The sequence below is a fragment of the Lepidochelys kempii genome, chromosome 10 (genome assembly GCF_965140285.1).
Source record: "Lepidochelys kempii isolate rLepKem1 chromosome 10, rLepKem1.hap1, whole genome shotgun sequence".
In the NCBI taxonomy this organism is placed as follows: domain Eukaryota; kingdom Metazoa; phylum Chordata; order Testudines; family Cheloniidae; genus Lepidochelys; species Lepidochelys kempii.
In genome coordinates, this window is record NC_136389.1 from 9,191,169 (window position 1) to 9,209,005 (window position 17,837).

The window sequence follows — 17,837 nt, forward strand, 5'->3', positions numbered from 1 at the left end:
TTGTCAGGGAGAGGTCTTTTCCTCTGCAGCCCGTTCTCCTTGGGCTGATAGAGCCCTGCCTTTGTTGCTGCTTAACATTTCTATTGCAGCAGCATTCGCCCTGCACCATTCAAGTGCATATGGCAGAAGTCAAATGGCACCAATCATCTTTATCCTGGGCTTGTTTTTCCAGCTCTTTTATATCCAGATGTAATAATGCTGCTTCAGCCATTACTGTGCAACAGAGCGTGCCTCTAGGTCAGCGGCTCAGTCTCTTGGCTTGGGGTCATCAAAGAAATACTTGTTTAGGTAGCTTACTCTCAGACATTCTCATGAGGTGTCCCAGGTATATTCCATCTCTTCGTTTGTACTCCTTATACTGTTTTGGTAGCTGTACCCACTCTAGGATCTCTTATTATTGCAGTAACACCTAAGTACCACCAAAGGGATCAGGGGGCTGAACACTGTGCAAATGCAAAGCCAGGATCCCTGTCACAAAGAGCGCACATGAATGCACGCTGCAATGCTCCTTTAGTTTCCTTGGCTTTTGTTGTGGGGCTGTTGGATGAGCAGGGGTGAGATGCTATCCTTTGGCAGTTGACTTTACTGTGACTGGCTGAGCTAGCATATTCTTGTACAAGTGGCTAGAGTATTGGGATAGATGCCTGAATAAATATTCACATACCAGTGTTCTTTCAGTTGTCTCCTAGTGAGTGACTTTGCTACCCACAGGAATCTGCTTGCCTGCTTCACGGATGCTGCTAATCATCAACCTGAGAGGCCCCCTGCCTCAGGCACTGACTGAGTGTGAGGTGGCAATTTTCACTTTTGTTTTTACTGGGGTGGGGGTGGAGGAGTGGGGGGGGGGGGGACAGGAGGGTGTTTGAACTGCCTGACTTCTCTCATCATTGAAGGAAGCATCAGTCTGGCTCCAGAGTGTAACCCTACCCCGCCCAATCTATGCAATAAGAGTAACTGTTAGGATCTTTTGGTGGTATATCATTGCTAGGGCTAAATAATTCAACCAAAAGAGAGTTGTAGGGCAAAGGATTACAGTGGGGTGGGAGGAGGTATTGTTTCATGATTTCTGTGTGTATATAAAGTCTGCTGCAGTTTCCACGGTAAACATCTGATGAAGTGAGCTGTAGCTCACGAAAGCTCATGCTCAAATAAATTGGTTAGTCTCTAAGGTGCCACAAGTACTCCTTTTCTTTTATCAGGGATTAGTTGTCTGACTACCTAGGTCTCAACCTTGTATGAATCTGATCTCTCCTCTGAGAAGTTTGCATCCAATATAAGCACAGAGTGGAGATCAGATACACAAAGCTTAGGGTGAAGGTCCAGGCTTCAAGCACTGCTGTTTAATTCAAATACACAATGTATGTGATTGTCCATGTTGAAAGGCTTGGAATAAGTGTTTTAAAGGAAGGATTTGAATGTAGGAAATCATCTGATGGTCTCCATTTCACCCATCAAACCCGAACATCTTATCCAACGGTACTATCCAAGAAGACCAAAAATTCATGGAGTTTTCCTCTCTTTGCAGTCTACTTCCTGGAATTTATAAGAGAGGTGGCTGAGGTAGTATATTTTATTGGCCCAACTTCTGTTGGTGAAAGAGACAAGCTTTTGAACTCCACCAAGCTCTTCTTCTGTAGAGCTGAAAAGCTTGTCTCTTTCACCAACAGAAGCCGGTCCAGTAAAAGATATCTCACCCACCTTGTCTCTCTCATATCCAGGGTTACCCACAAACTACAACGACACTGCAGATGACAATGGAATTTATAAATAAGTTTCCCCCTTTACCGCAACATAATTCCATGTATAGAGAAGATTCACTGCTGAACTGATGCTATGCTTAGTTAAGCCATCACAGACCTGTCTCAGCAAACAGATTGCAACGTCTACAACCTTTGTTCCTAAAAACGACAATCTGGAGACGAAAACAAATGGCAAGGAAAGTCTGCTGCTGGGAGACAAGGCATTTAGCCATCAGCATCCTGAAAATCAAACAGCAGGGATGCAGGGGTTAGTCTTAATATCCTTGCCTTCTTTCTCAGTCCTAATTTCTGAAAATATTTAAAGGAGTGGGACTTCTGGACTGAAAATATATTTCAGGCTGTCCAGTCCCTAGCTGAGCTGAGGATCTGGCCCTACCTGCTATATACTTCTAAATCCTGAATTATTATTTTTTTAATGGGAAGGGGCTTGAAATAACTGCATTTAGCCACTACCCCCCATCCCCTTCATGCTCCAGGAATCTTCATCTCATTCATCTGTCCAGGCTTCAATTTTTTCACCCCAAAGAAGGGAAGATTAGAAACTGCTATCTTAGCCTGTGGAAGGAGCCAGCCATGTCACTTTCATCCAGCAGTAGCAGATGATGATTTCAACCTAAATACACTCAGAAGCAAAGCAAAACCCAAGTGCATATTGTCCTGATTCCAGCTTCCAGTTCAATAAATCAGCAGGAGTGGGGAACTAGGTCATCTCCTTGCCAGCAGAAAAAAGAAAAGCTAACATTTGCCACACACTAGTGTTTACTCCTTCTGTCTGGCTATGCATAGCCTCATCTAACCTCCTCCAGTAACATGTTCTATGTTCAACCTAGCATGTGCTTGCCTGAGACACAAAGCACCACATGCAAATAAATAATCAAGGCATGCCAGTCTTAGCCCTACCAAAGGGTATAATCTATAGATTTATTAATGGATTGAATACAAGAGACACAAGCAGAGTTTGGAGGAGACTAAATCCACCTCTTTTGGGGGAGGGATTATGTTGTATTTATTATTCAAATGTTCATCATTGTTTGTTTTATTTTGCTGATAGCATTGTGTAGCTCCCTGAGCTAGGACGGGTTTGCTGTTTATAAAGACAATTATGTTATCCTAGCTTTGTAAATCAAAGTTTTATGATATCTATGCAATTTTTATTCTAGTTGATATTCTGTATCAGCGTACATAGGCTATTTCAAAGTTTGGGTTGGATGGGAGAGTAATGGTGGTAGTTATAGCAGGAGACAGGGTATCAGGACTCCTAGGTTCTGTTCCTTGCTCTAATTTGCTATGTAATCCTGAATAAATCATTATACCCCTCTGTGTTCCAATCTCTTTGTAGCACAGAATAGTTGAGAGGGTTAATTAATGTTTGGAAAGCACTTTGAGATCCTTAAATAGAATGCTGTAAAAGAATAAAGAAAAGATGGGAATTGTCACAACCTGGCATGAGAGTACCGTTGTGATTTAGCATAACACAGAGACCTGGAAACATGAGCCTTCAACCTGGCCATGTGGCAAAGGAATGTAAGCATGATGCATGGAGACATCATGGTGTGGAAAGTTCAGCAGATTCTGTGATATTGTGGCATGGAAATGTGCCAAAATGCTTGTTGTCTTGATATTTCCATGCCATGCCATATCAATCTTGTTATATATGTATATACTCTCATCACTGTAATATTTGAATACCTCTGAAATATTACACATAGATATATCAATAACCATCTCTCTCTCCTTTCCTAGCCAGTAGGAGAAGTAGCTTGATTCGTTTTGCTTTATAATTTTTTGTGTGTTTGTTTACATGTATGTGAGTCACAAAATTATTGAGGGAGTGAGCTTTGCCTTTAGTTCTGAGGGTCATTCTTAGCTCTCATGGCTATGAGTTCCAAGTTCTTCCTGTCCTGTAACGCACGTACAAGAATGCATTTATTGACATTGAAAGGCAGTAAATTCATAACTGAGAAAAGGAAATACTTTAATTCAACTGTGGAACTCATTGCTACAGGATGATGTTGAGGCCAAGAATTTCGCAAGGTTCAGAGAGGGACTGAACATTGATATGGATCACAAGAATATCCAAAGTTAGAATAGTTAATGCTAAAAAAGGTATTTTCAGGATTTAAACCACTCTCTAACGATTAAGGGATTAGGATTAAACTTTCTTCAAAGGCAGATTATCCCACATCTGTTTACTAAGGGGTTTCTTGCATCTTCCTCTAAATAATCTGGTGCTGGCCTTGATTGGAGACAGACTACTGCACTAGATGGGTTAGGGGTCTGATCCAGTATGTAGGAGAATTCCTATATTGTTCCTGAGAAATGTAACTGCTATGGGCGGTCACGGTTGCAAAGAAAGCGGGTATCTTCCAGGTACCTTGAACCAACCCCAAAGAGGGCTTTGAACATCATGATGGAGACTTTTCCCTGTATCCTGTATTCAATGGGGAGCCAATGCCTTGGAGAGCACTAGCATGAAGAGTCCACAGCAACTAGTGATATTGAACAAGACAGGCTGCTGCGTTTGGTACCAGCTGGAGCTTTTTCAGGGTGTCCAGCTTCGTTCCTACATATGACAAACTGCAGTAATTGAGATCAGGAGTGCATGGAGCTGGGGCTGAGCCCCATAGGAGGGGAGTCCAGCATGGCTCAGTCCCAGAGGGCCCTGGAGGGGCAATGGGGGTGACCCATGACCCTTCGGGGGGAGGGGGCACATGGTGTGTAGCATGGCTCAGCCCCAGAGAACGGAGCGCAACACAGGCCTCAGTTTCCCCGTGGCCACCCTGAAATCCTGCACAGAGTCGGTCCCCTCCCTGGTAAGAACCAACCTGCTCCCCTGTGGCTGCACTATTCATGCCCTCCGCTGGGGGCGCTGCCCGTTCCGCCCAGAGCGTGACACCGGCCAGGCTCAGCCGGCGACCTCCCCGAGATGGCGGCAGCCGCTGGCCGCCGCGCTTGCGTCACGCCGTCTTCTCGCGCAGGAGCGAGGGCGGCGCGAGCGCGCAGTCCTCGTCCGGGTCGGGCTGGGCGTCGAGCTGCGAGCGGCGGCTTGCTGAGGCGCTGTGGCGGGGCCGCTGTGTGGGGCGGCGGCGGCGGCCGGACAGGGGCAGCCCGGGCCGGGAGAGGCAGGGCCCGGATGGGGGTGACTGTGGCCGGCGGCTGATTCCTACCCCCCCCTCCCTCCACCCCTCTCCGCGGGGAGCGATGTCGAATCCAGGGACCCGGAGAAACGGCTCCAGCATCAAAATCCGGCTCACAGGTAGCGGAGCGGCGAGGGGCGGGGCGGCCGGGGCGGGGGTTTTACACCCCCCCCGCGCCCACACCCCGTGGGGCCTTGCACGGTAGAGAGGGGTCGGGGGAGGGGGCCGGAAAGGGATGGGGATCAGAGCCCGTCTGTGATTAATCCGGTGTTGCTCCTCTGGCTTGGGGTGTAGTCCTGGCCAGTCGGGGCCCCGGGGGGGCTGGGTTTCCTTTCCCCTTCCCTGGGAAGGAAGCCGGGGTGAGGAGGGTGGGGGTGCTCGGTTGGGTTTCCTTGACCCCGGCGCTCATGGGAGGGCCCACCAGGGATTCTTTCCTCGAGTTGCAATTGGGGCCGAGTTCCAGAGCGCTCAGGGCTGGGGGGGTGTGGGGGGACGCTTTTCTCTCGTGTGGTGTGGTTTCTGAGGAGGCTGTAGCTTGCTGAAATCCAGAATAATTCTGGGGACTGAGTTAGAGAGTGCTGGGTAAAGTTGAGAATTTTTCTTTCCTGTTTCTCTTCCTCTTTATTTCTAGCCAGACTCTGTTTCCTAGCAATGGTTTTTCCATTCTCACCGCTTCCTCCTGCAAATCTCCTTACCTGACAGTCTACCATTTGTATTTCTCAAGCTTCTTTCTTCTGTTCCTGTTCCTTTCCCAGTTGGCGTTGTCAAGTGGGAGGTGTGTGAAATCTGAAGTCCAGACACCACTGAACTGCCTCTTTGGCTTTTTTTTTTTCAATCAACTTTACATGTCTCCCCTCCCATTGTGTTTTGCATTTGCTCATTAGAGATCCCTTAACTGATGAATGTGTGAGTCCTGGTGTATGCATGCCTTATGGGGGATGGACAGTTCCTGCTGGGAAATATCCCTCTTTGGCAGTCTCCAGATGTCCTGTCCATTCCTGGCATCTTTCCTTTCCCCACAAAAAAGTCTGGTTTTGCTAGATGTGTTTAAAGAGTCATATTTTTCTGCTTGTCAATTTTGCTAGTGGAAAATCAGTTCCCCCCACCCCCCTTAATAGTTTATATGTTGTTAGCCCTAATTAATAATGAATTTGCTTTTTTCTGCAGTGGAGAGGTTCACTTGTTGGAAAACATATATTGGAAAATGAATCAAACATTTGTTTAATCTCTTTCAGACATTTTCACCTAATTCACTTTCCTACTTTGAAGTTCATGTTTGGTCATGAGGTTGTAGTGGGTACATCAGTTTGTTATACCCTTACAGAGCTGAATTACCTATTATTTTATAAAAGGTGCAGCCTGCACTGGCATTTCTTGTTTAAGGGAAAGACATGTGATTTCTGTTTCTAAAGATGACAGCATCATGAATTACTGATGAATAAAATCCAGTACAGGTTTTGAAAGGCAACAGGTACATCCATGATAGGATCTCTTTGATTGAAAGAACCATAATGCTATGCTACTGCGTGAACTTAAGATATATAGTTTTTGTTGGTACATAAAATATCATGGATTAATGAGAATATGGCATCAGTTAAGCTTTAATGATAAGCCTAATTTAGTTCCTAGTTACAGTGCAGTCAGTTATAAACACCTGCGTTAAAACCCATTTCCTTTTATAAAGTGCAAAGCTAGCTGATTTCAAATAGTATTTCTAGGAAACAGGGTGATTAAATATATGTTTCGGGGGGGGGGGGAAGTAATTGGCTGGAAGATATCAGCTCATTATTCTTTTTGGATCTAAACTACTACTGGTTTAGAATTTAGGCTTTGTGAGAAAAGGGTTTTAAAGATAGAATGAGTGTTTTATGAAACTGTACTTTAAACATTTTTAAACGTTTTATAGATATTTGATAGTTTTATACTGGTGTATGTTAAATACATGCTCACAGATTTGTATAATTGTTTCTAAAACAGAAGTGCAGAACATTTTTTTGCTGATTTCAGAAGGAGTGGAGTAATTATTGTATAAGGGACACTGGCAGTCCCCTTCAGAACCCTGTACACAGCCCAAGTAAAAATTATTCTGAACAGAAGTTACTGGTTTTGCATTTTTTAAACTAATACTGCATCAGGTAGCTTGTATCTTCATTTTCACTTCTGGTTTGCATGAATCGACCTTCATAATTCAAAGCATTTCAGGAGATGCTGCATTTTTTGTTAATGGAGTAACTTTGGTGTCTTGTTTGAGCATAACGTTTTTTAAACTATATTGAGGGAATCTCCCACTTGGTCAATCTTACTTTCAGTTTTATTAATAACCCCGACAGTGAATTAAAATCGGCAAGATTTACTCTAAAAATAAATAATTACTTTTGGAGATTTGTCCCTTCAGAAGTATTAAACACATTTTACGTCTTGCTTCATTTTAAATGTGCTTGTTGACTGATCAACTTTGAGTAACTATAGCTAATATGCCTTTTGTTACTACATTCTGTTTTGTTGTTGAGAGATATAAGCTGAATTGAAACAAAACAGGACATCTTCTGTTTGATATACTACCTACATCATGTTGCCTTGTGACTTGCAATTTCTTTTCCTGTGATTATGAACCAGCTCTGTGGTTTTACATGAGCTGAAAATTACTATGTAAATACCACTTACATAGAAGATGCCTTCAAGGACCACTTCATAAATGAGATGTGAATATTGGTAGAATCTTTCCTGTGTTTAAAGAAATGAACTTCATTCTTGTACATACACAAACATTTGCATTAACAGAAATGTTTTATTTATTTTTACTTATCCCAAGTTCTCGACACTTTGACAATGATTAAAAACACAGCTACTTGTGGACAGGATCAGACACTGTGGGCACTGCCACAATGCTATCCATAAAAAAAAAAAGAGAATTGCAAATCCCACCCCCCGGTTTAAAACAAAACAACAAAAAGCCAGTCCATGGAATAGAATGATCCCACCTTTCACAGACCCATGCTCTCTGATGTCCCCCCTATACTCCAGACTTCCTCAAAGCCTGAGCAAATAAGGTCCTGGTGGAGGTAAGGCGTGCACAGGTTTTTACCATCATGTTGTCTGTTGCTTTTCAAAGCAACTCTGGACAACACAGTGTAAAAACATGTGTATATTAGTGTTGTTATCAGTGGTAGTGTAAGAATGAGAGCGTGCGCTCTCTTTAAAAAAAATAAATAAAAAAGCTAGGTGCTTTGGTGGCAGTGTTGGGAAGCAATTTCAAGGAAGAAAGGATAGTATAGCCCTATGGATCAGTTCTGGGGAAAGGGGTTCATGCATAAGAATCTGAGTGAAAGAAAATGCAAAGATCTTTATGGGCTGAATGGACAAGTTGGTAGTAGAGGCAATTCTAATTGACAGAAAAGAAAGGGAGCTGGGGCGGAGAGGAGCAGTGTGATAAAACATGAGCTGATAAGTTGGGAGGGACAGAATTCTGAAGGGCCTTGAAAAGTAAGACAGCCATTTTTAACTTGATATCATGGAGGTGGGGAGCCACTGGAGAGATTAAAGAGAAGGATGATATGGTCAGAGTGATAGGCAAGGAAGACTATTTTAACTGCATTTTGTACAGATTGGAGGGTGCAGTAAAGGTGTCAGTGAGGGTATAGATGGGAGTCCTAGCTGTCTTGACAGGAAAAAACGGTTGGATTTAGAAATGTTACGTAGGAACAGGCAACAAGATTTGGAGGCCGCCTGGATGTCTGAGGCAAGTGGAAGCACTAATAGTAGCGGAGAAAGGAGGAGAAGGGAGAATGGTGATACATACACCAATACCTTACAGTAAACCTTGGATGAAATTTGGAGTAGTTCAGGTGCATTTAGTGTATAAAATGAAATGATCAGTATATTTCAAAAGCATGGCTTCCAAACGTTTTGTAAGTAAACTCACCTGTAACTTAAACCTTTGGGGAATAAATTGACTTCAAGTTCAAAGTAAAATATTAAATTATATTTTAGATAGAATGCACTTACATTAGTGAAAAGGCAAATTTGAAAAGCACTTGTCACAAATGTATTAGCTTGTCTTGCTTTGGCTTCATTATTAATGTAATATTGCTTGCAGCAAAGTTAACTGATTGATCAATAGCAACATTGAGACCGGTGATCCAGACAGTTTTATGTCTCATTTTCAGAAATGTTGAATAGCACTGCACATCTGTCTTTGTCTTGTCAGAAGCAGCTATGTACAACATATTAGGTACTTAGTATTTTTCATACAGAATGTAGTATACTGGTTGTAGAAAAGGATTGTCCTGGTAGTGGTCTGACTATTATTATCCAGGGGTGAAAATTGAAATGGCTGGTTAATAAGCTCAGTATGTTACACCAGTTGGACAGGGAAATGATTTTGTTGTAAACAGTAGGGTGGTGGGGAGGGGCAGGGAATAACAGTTGAGTCACTACAAACTCTGGATAATAGCATGGGATTTCATCAAAATCTGTGACCAAAACTTTCTTACTTTTTTACCTCAATTTTTCTCCTGTGATGATTCTCAACCCCTTTACTGCAGACACTCTTCTGGGAGTCAGGTGGCTTTGTGGTTGGACCACTGGACGGAGTTCAGTCTTGGCTTTGTCACAAACTTCCTCTGTGACCTTGAACAAGTCACTTAATCTCAGTGCCTCGGTTCCCCATTTGTGCAGTGGGGATAATACTACTGCTTTTCCACACAAAGGGGCTGTGAGAGTAGTCATAAGATGTAAGAACGGCAATACTGGGTCAGACCAAAAGTCCATGTAGCCCAGTATCCTGTCTTCCGACAGTGGGACACCTTGTACTGGCCAGAGGGAATGAACAGAACAGGTTATAAATCAAGTGATCCATTCCCTGTCGCTCATTCGCAGCTTCTGGCAAACGGAGGCTAGGGACACCATCCCTGCCCATCCTGGCTAATAGCCATTGATGGACCTATCCTCCATGAATTTATCTAGTTCTTTTTTGAACCCTGTTATAGCCTTGGCCTTCACAACATCCTCTGGCAAGGAGTTCCACAGGTTGACTGCGTTGTGTAAAGAAATACTTCCTTTTGTTTGTTTTAAACCTGCTGCCTATTAATTTTATGTGTGTTATGAGAAGGAGTAAATAACACTTATTTACTTTCTCCACACCAGTCATGATTTTATAGACCTCTATCATATTCCCCTTTGTCTCTTTTCCAAGCTGAAAAGTCCCAGTCTTATTAATCTCTCCTCATATGGCACCTGTTCCATAACTCTGATAATTTTTGTTGCCCTTTTCTGAACCTTTTCCAATGCCAGTATATCTTTTTTGAGATGGGCGACCACATCTGCCCACAGTATTCAAGATGGGGGCGGTACCATGGATTTATATAGCGGCAATATGATATTTTCTGTTTTATCTGTCCCTTTCTTAATGATGCCCAACATTCTGTTCACTTTTTTGACTGCTGCTGCACATTGAGTGGATGTTTTCAGAGAACTATCCACAATGACTCCAAGATGTCTTTCTTGAATGGCAACAGCTAATTTAGACACCATGGTTTTATATGTATAGTTAGGATTATGTTTTCCAAAGAGCATTATTTTCCATTTATCAACACTGAATTTCATCTGCCATTTTGTTGCCCAGTCATCTAGTTTTGAGATCCTTTTGTATCTCTTAGTTAAGTCCCAGGGAGACAGCAATCTTGTGTAGTTTTGTATCATCTGCACATTTTGCCACCTCACTGTTTACCCCTTTTTCCAGATCATTTGTGAATATGTTTAATAGGACTGGTCCCAGTACAGACCCCTGGGGGACACCACTGTTTACCTTTTTCCATTCTGAAAACTGACCATTTATTCCTAGCCTTTGTTTCCTATTTTTTAACCAATTACCAATCTAAGAGGGAAGGTCCTCTCATATCCCATGATAGCTTACTTTGCTTAGGAACCTTTGGTGAGGGACCTTGTCAAAGGCTTTATGAAAATCTAAATACACTATATCCACTGTATTCCCCTTGTCCACATGCTTGTTGACGCCCTCAAAGCATTCTAGTATATTGGTGAGGCATGATTTCCCTTTATAAAAACCATGTTGACTCTTCCCCAACCAATTATGTTCATCTATGTGTTTGCCAATTTTGTTCTTTATTATAGTTTCAACCAGTTTGCTTGGTACTGAAGTCGGGCTTACCGGCCTATAATTGCTGGGATCACCTCTAGAGCCCTTTTAAAAAAATTGGTGTAATATTAGCTATCCTCCAGTCATTTGGTACAGAAGCTGATTTAAATGGTAGGTTACAGACTACAGTTAGTAGTTTTGCAGTTTCACATTTGAGTTCCTTCAGAACTCTTGGGTGAATACCATCCAGTCCTGGTGGCTTATTACTTTTTAGTTGATCAATTTGTTCCAAACCCTCCTCTAATGACACTTCAATCTGGGACAGTTCCTCAGATTTGTCATCTAAAAAGAATGGCTCGGGTTTGGGCATCTCCCTCTCATTCTCAGCCATGAAGATCGAGGCAAAGAATTCATTTAGTTTCTCCGCAATGGCCTTATCGTCCTTGAGTGCTCCTTTAGCATCTCAATCATCCAGTGGCCCCACTAGTTCCTGCTTCTGATGTACTGAATTTTTTTTTTTTGCTATTACTTTTTGAGTCTTTGGCTAGCTGTTCTTCAAATTCTTTTTTTGGCCTTCCTAATTATATTTTTACACTTCATTTGCCAGAGTTTGTGCTCCTTTCTATTTTCCTCACTAGGATTTAACTTCCATTTTTTAAAGGATGCCTTTTTGCCTCTTACTGCATCTTTTACTTTCTTCAGACACAGTGGCAGTTTTTTGGTTCTCTTACTATGTTTTTTAATTTGGGGTATACATTTAAGTTGAGCCTATATTATGGTGTGAAACTCTCATAGTATGGTGATATGGAAGGGGAGGCATATAACTAGAGAAAAAAAAACGTAAATTTTTTTTTCTTTGTATTTGGTGGGTAAGAATCCAGAGTGCAGCTTTTGTAATAGGCCTGCTGATATCTTCATTGAGCTACCAGAGTGGGAATCCAGAGAACAGCCTTTTCTTATGGGCAGGCTCGTGGGTAACAAGTCTTTTTTTTCCCTCCATGTAAGTCAAGACCATCTCAAAACCTTTGTCCTAGTAGAAGAAAATTAAATTTTCAAAAAGAGTTTGCTTCAACATCCCCCTCGGGTGGGGGAAGTAGGAATAAAGTCGCCATTGTTCCTAACTCAGCTTTCTTTTCTCAAACTCAGAATCTTCATATAAAGAATATAATTTGGAATACTGTTGAACAATTTAATTACTGCTTTTTCTTCTTTTTATTATCTACCAGGCTAAGAACTATTCTTTTCTCACCCGTTCCTTTTAACGCTCTTTCATCTTGTATTTGTGTTTCTAAAACTGTTCTGAATGTCTTCTTTCTGTGTCTGCGAAGAAGTTAAACTTTTACTGAAAATTGGTTTCAATAGTGAACCACTGAACCAATATTGAAATGGCAGAAGTGGAGCAGATAAAACATCTTCATTATCATTTCAGATACAGAAAGTGTGAGATTTGCTAATTTTTAGTCATGTTTTCTGAAACAGCATTGAAGATGATGTATTCGTACATACACCACTTTTATTACTGATTTAGGGATGGAGTGGGACATGCTTCTGAAAATTATTTAGTAATTTCAATTTTGTAGTGTAGAGGTGGTTAAGTTTTACCTTGTGTTCCCATTTATACAAGGAAATTGACCTATTGCTGACAGGAGCTGGCAAACACTTTACCTGCTGCTGGTGAAACAAAAGTTTTCAGCATGGAGTGGTATCAGTTATATATAGCATGCTGAAGTTGGAACTCTGTGCTTCACAGAATACAAAAACATGCTCTCTGCCCCAGAGAGCTTACAATATAAATTTTAAACTGGACTTAGGCCTTGATTCAGTACAGCACTTAAGCATGTACTTAACCTTAAGAACATAAGTAATCCCTTTGTCTTCAGTGGGAACACTCATGGGCCTAAAGTTAAGCACATAAATCCTTTGGTGAAATGGGGCCACAGTTATTGGGAATGATTAACAAAGGTGGGAATAAGTCAAAGAAGGATGAAGGCTATGCCAGTTCAATACCGTGGTTACTTAATTTAGTCATGTGCACATCATGTGGTTCATTTAATGTTCTTTGGTATAAAAATAAGTAAGATGAAGATATAAAGTAGTGAGTTCTCTTCTCTATCTTTGCTGAATATGGTTCTCTACACTGGTTCCATTGGAACCAATACTTGAAAATATTTCAAGTCCTCCTGTGGACAGAATAAAATTCTGGAATGCTGCTGAAAAATTTTGTCTGTACTAGCACTTTAACCATATGCAATTTTGGTTCAGAGGGAACTGAAAACTATTCTCAGCAACCATTCAGCTTCCCAGTATGGACAAGGCATCTGCTATTTTGTTGCTGAAGATGGTTTGTCTCTTTCTACGCTGGTAGTTAAACTTTATAGAACATTGGTCCAGGATACCTCTTACTGACAATCATTGTAAAGTGCATATGTTTCCTGTTGTAGACAGGGTTTTGAGTTTGGTGTGAGTGCCTGTGGTCTGCACTGAAGTCTTTCTGAAAATCTGCCATATTTGCTTGACACCTCCCGCTGTGCTAGAAATGAGTGCTAGTGTTGACTGACCACCAGCTTTTTTGCTGCCATATTATCTAACCCTATTTAGAGCAGATTGTTAAAGACACAGTCAGTCCACATTAGAATTCCCACTGTTGCTAGTATTGATAGAGTTGGTGGAAGATTTTCACCAGTACCTCAGTGTAGATGAGGTCTGTGTACATGGTAGGAGAAGAAACTTGAATCTAAAACCTTGTTTAGCTTTCCTTTTGAAAAAGGAAAATCTGCAATTCCATACTCCAGTTAAATAGACTGTCTGCTTGTAAATTGTGATTCAAGACAATTTGATAAGAGAATTGCAGTGGCATTTTAGTAATTTCTGAATGGGAAATCAGAGAATATGTTCTGCCTCTTCTCACATCCCAGTAACTGCCTTGTGTAGACCTGAAAAGGCAACATTTTGAGCCTCCCCCACCCTTCTGTGGTGTGTGTGTGTTCGTATGGATTAAATTATTCTGTTTTTAAAGAGAGAGACACATCCTGGAAATATTTTTGGGGTGTCTAAATTGGAAGATATGTTCGTGACACTAACTTGGCTTAGATAGCAAAGTAGGGTTGTATTCTGGGAAGAAAACTGTTTAAAAAAAAATCTCACAAAGGGGTATAAATAGCTTGATACCTTCCTCTTCAGCAAATTATTTTTTTCAAGTTAAAGGCCAAAATTCATACTGGCTTGTTGTCAAGGTCACTGTAAGCACAGTAGTCAGAAATCCCTAAGGCCACCAAACTCAGAGCATAGATGGGTAGAGTAGGCAGAGCAAGATTTTTTTAACCTCTTTTTTTGTTTTAAAGATATCGAAATTACTGTGTGTAGTAAGGCAGTTTAATAAACATAAGTATTTAATTGGAATGTTTGTCCATCTATTTGTGGGTAAAACAGTCCACGGTTGTTTCAGAATAATGTTAAAATAATGCCTATTAAAATGAGTATGTGGTGATGCATGCTACTCCATCAATTCCAGCTGTGTTCTCCTCCATTGCAGCTGAAAGGAATTCTAATTGGCTGAGGAATGTCTGTAGCATCATGTATCAGTGAACCCAAAGGTTTAGGCTGGCTGTGGCATGATGAAGCAATTTAAATGTTTTAAGATCCATGAGTCTGACTCTTGCTCTTACGGTTTCTTGAAATTGTGACAAATCCTCTGCAGCTAGGCGCTTATATTATAGTAACTTTCTATTTTATTCTTTAATTTCTAATACTCAATTAGAGTGTGATGTAAACAATGTAAGTTTGAAGGAACACTGTCAATTCAAAATTATCAATTTAAAAAATGATTTCAGATATACTGTCTGTCATTAAGTTTCCTTGCCAGTGTTTATGATCTTAGTTATATTTACCAAATACTTAGATTTTTTTCTCTCCCCAATGACTAAAAGATCTACACAAACAGGGGAGACTGACTATGCAGGAGAATGAAATATACAAAAAATAAGCTGAAAAGTAAAAGATAGTGTTCTCTAACCTTTTAGTTAGAGTATCTTAGCTCTTATCGGTAATATAGGTTTTAAAAAAAATCAGATGAGTGATTTTTTTTTTAACTTGATAGTCTCTCCTTGTAAATTTTGCAATTTAGCATCTTTCAATAAAGGGGGGTTTATTATTGTACTTTTGGGGAAAAGTATAGAATGCTCATTATGCTTTTTGTATCTTTGTACTTCAGTCTTCTGATTATACTTTCACTCAAATGATTAGATTAAAATAAAATGCAGCACTCTTCTGAAGCCTCTGTAGTTCAGCATATTACTATCTGAAGATTTGCATCTCTTGTTTCCTTTACAAAATGGCAAGATAAATCTGATTATGTTGATAAAGGAGGTAATATATTTTGTTTGAATAGTAAACTTTTTGGTCTCTGGAGTGTGGAGTATATTACAATAAATCTTTACATTATATCATTAAGTTCTAGATAAAAGAAAGTTGTGGAAATGTATTTTAGACAGCTGGCATTTGATTCGCTTTGTACTCAAGATGACTATTAATGTAAAGCTGAAATGTTTTTTCAGATGCTGAGTGGTGCCTGGCTTGCATCCAGTGTATGTACCATGCTTTTGAAAACTCTGGGTTGAAAACTCTGCCCCTTTGATCGATACTATTATATTTACTATAAATCCCATGGCAAATACTACCCAAAAAGCTTTTTGAAAAGAGAGAGCATTTTGTGAAACTAACACTCCTAATTGTTATACTGAAAGTGCAAAGGCTAAAAAGTCCAGATTTTTAAATGCATGTGAAGAGCTAAATGTACTGTACCTGGCTTGTGCTACATTTACTTAAGTCAATAGCGGTTTTGTATGCATAATCACAAATGCTTAGTAGTACTTAATCCAGCTATGTAATTTATATGCTTTACAGTGATAGGTATATTTTGGGTTAAAATCTCCTGTGCTTGCTTTTCAGCCCAAAGATAATCATAATGAGAAAGTTTGGTAAATTTATATTTGTGTGTTTTTGATTAATCAGTGTATATAACAGTTTTTTTTAAATGGACCTGATGCTGCACTCTAACTGAAAATTATGTAACTTCATTCTTCAACAATGACTAGTGTTAATAGCTTTTTTGAATACATCTTAGACAGATATTCTTTAGAAGTCTTTGGAAACATCAGTATATGATTTTACACTCAAGCTTACAATGCAGAACTCCAGTTTTACACATGCAGTTCAAATGTGTGTCAGATTCAGGGATAATTAATATTTGATTGTTAAAAGAAATTATTTTAAGAATAATGGAGAAACCCTGTTTAACAAGAGTCTGTCTACACTATAGCAGCGCAGCTGCAGCATCACAGTGTAGATGCTTCCTACATCAATGGAAGGGGTTTTTCCATTGTTGTAATTAATCTACCTCCGTGTGAGGTGGTAGCTAGGTTGATGGAAACATTCTTCCATTGACCTAGCCATCTCTACAGTGGAGGTTAAGTCAACCTAACTGCATCACACAGGACATGACATTTTTCATGGCACTGAGCAATGTAGCTAGGTTGATCTAACTTTTTTTTTTTTTAAGTGTAGACCAAGCCTATGTATCTGAACTGTTTTCTTCTGACCAGGGTATGTGAGCACAGGCTCGTGTTGTGATGTTAACCTTGTATTGAATGTTTGCCAGTTTTGTTGGGTTCTTGAAGTAGCATTTACTTTGGCATTGTTAGACAATAGCTGAAATATCAGCAGTGTCCCTCTTTTCTTTAAGATGGACACAAATAAGGTCAACCTAGCTGTTTAAGGTGATTGTTTTTAACAGGCAGTTCTCTTATCTCTAATTTTCATATTATGCACACTCTCATTGTTTGTAAATGTCTTATTGAAATAGTAGACTCCTCAAATACTTTAGCATCAAGGAAAGAAGAAACGGATGGGTGCAAAAATAGTAACGTACCACAATTTTCTGGATCTGTGACATTTTCTGAAAATTCTGTGATCTTGATTTTAAAAACCCTCTTTCCATTAGGAAGAGCACCTCCACTATGTGAAGTGATATACTGTTGCTTTGTTAACCTAGACTTAAAATTCTCTACCACCAAACAGCAATGGTACTTATCTCCTTTATATTTAAAAAGCTTAACAAATGATTGTTATCCCCAATTTACAGCTGAGTACTGAGGTGCAGATATGTGAAATGGTAAAAGGGGTAATTTTTGTAAGATTGCCCAGCTAAATCAGTGACAGAATTAGGAATGGAACCCAGTTCTTTTGAGACACAGTCCATTCCCTGTCCCCTGGACCATGATGCCAGCAAAGATATATATTTGCCCTTCTTTCATCACTTTATTCAATTCAGGTGTGAAATTTAGTACTGGCATGAAGCATTTACTTGGTAATGTGTGGGGGAGTTTTTTTTCTTCAACTCAGAAGTTAAATGCAAACCAAAAGCTTATTAATGTAACATTAAGTTTACAAATTTAAAAGCATATCAGAAAATGAAAATGATAGTTTTCTTTTCAAGATTAATGTACACTTACATACTGTGTAGTGAAGTATACATTTAACGGTAACTAGTCATTTAAAGTGTTGTAGTAATACGGGCAAATTAATGTTACATTGAGCACCATATTTTTTCATTTCTTGACTTCAAGGTTAAATTTAAAACCTGAATGTTGTATTAACATAACACTTTTTATTCAATAAGTATTGTTTAGATCTGTGTGTATATAAAAATATGGGCAACAAACATAATCAGAGTTGTTGTAATTCTCCTGTCTACTCTCTCCACCTGCTGGCAGTAACCTTCTTGCCTCATCTTGCAGGACTTTTGAAAACAAAATAAAAATGTAAAAGGTCACTGTTATTTTCAGT

At 40.1% G+C, this 17,837-nt stretch overlaps 1 protein-coding gene across 5 annotated transcripts in view; it reads left to right on the plus strand.

Annotated features, from left to right (window-relative positions):
* The first annotated feature begins 4,757 nt into the window (after positions 1–4,757).
* The window catches only part of SMURF1 (SMAD specific E3 ubiquitin protein ligase 1), a 59,132-nt gene continuing 46,052 nt past the window's right edge, over positions 4,758–17,837 (plus strand). For 3 of the 5 annotated variants that reach the window (XM_073361899.2, XM_073361900.2, XM_073361903.2), the window contains exon 1: positions 4,974–5,016. Coding sequence is in view for 2 of the 5 variants with exons in the window: in XM_073361901.2 (XP_073218002.1) it covers positions 4,962–5,016 (55 nt within the window). In the remaining 3 variants the exon portion in view is untranslated. Of the gene's footprint in view, positions 5,017–17,837 lie in introns of all 5 variants that reach the window. The other 2 variants (XM_073361901.2, XM_073361902.2) reach the window with 1 other exon arrangement.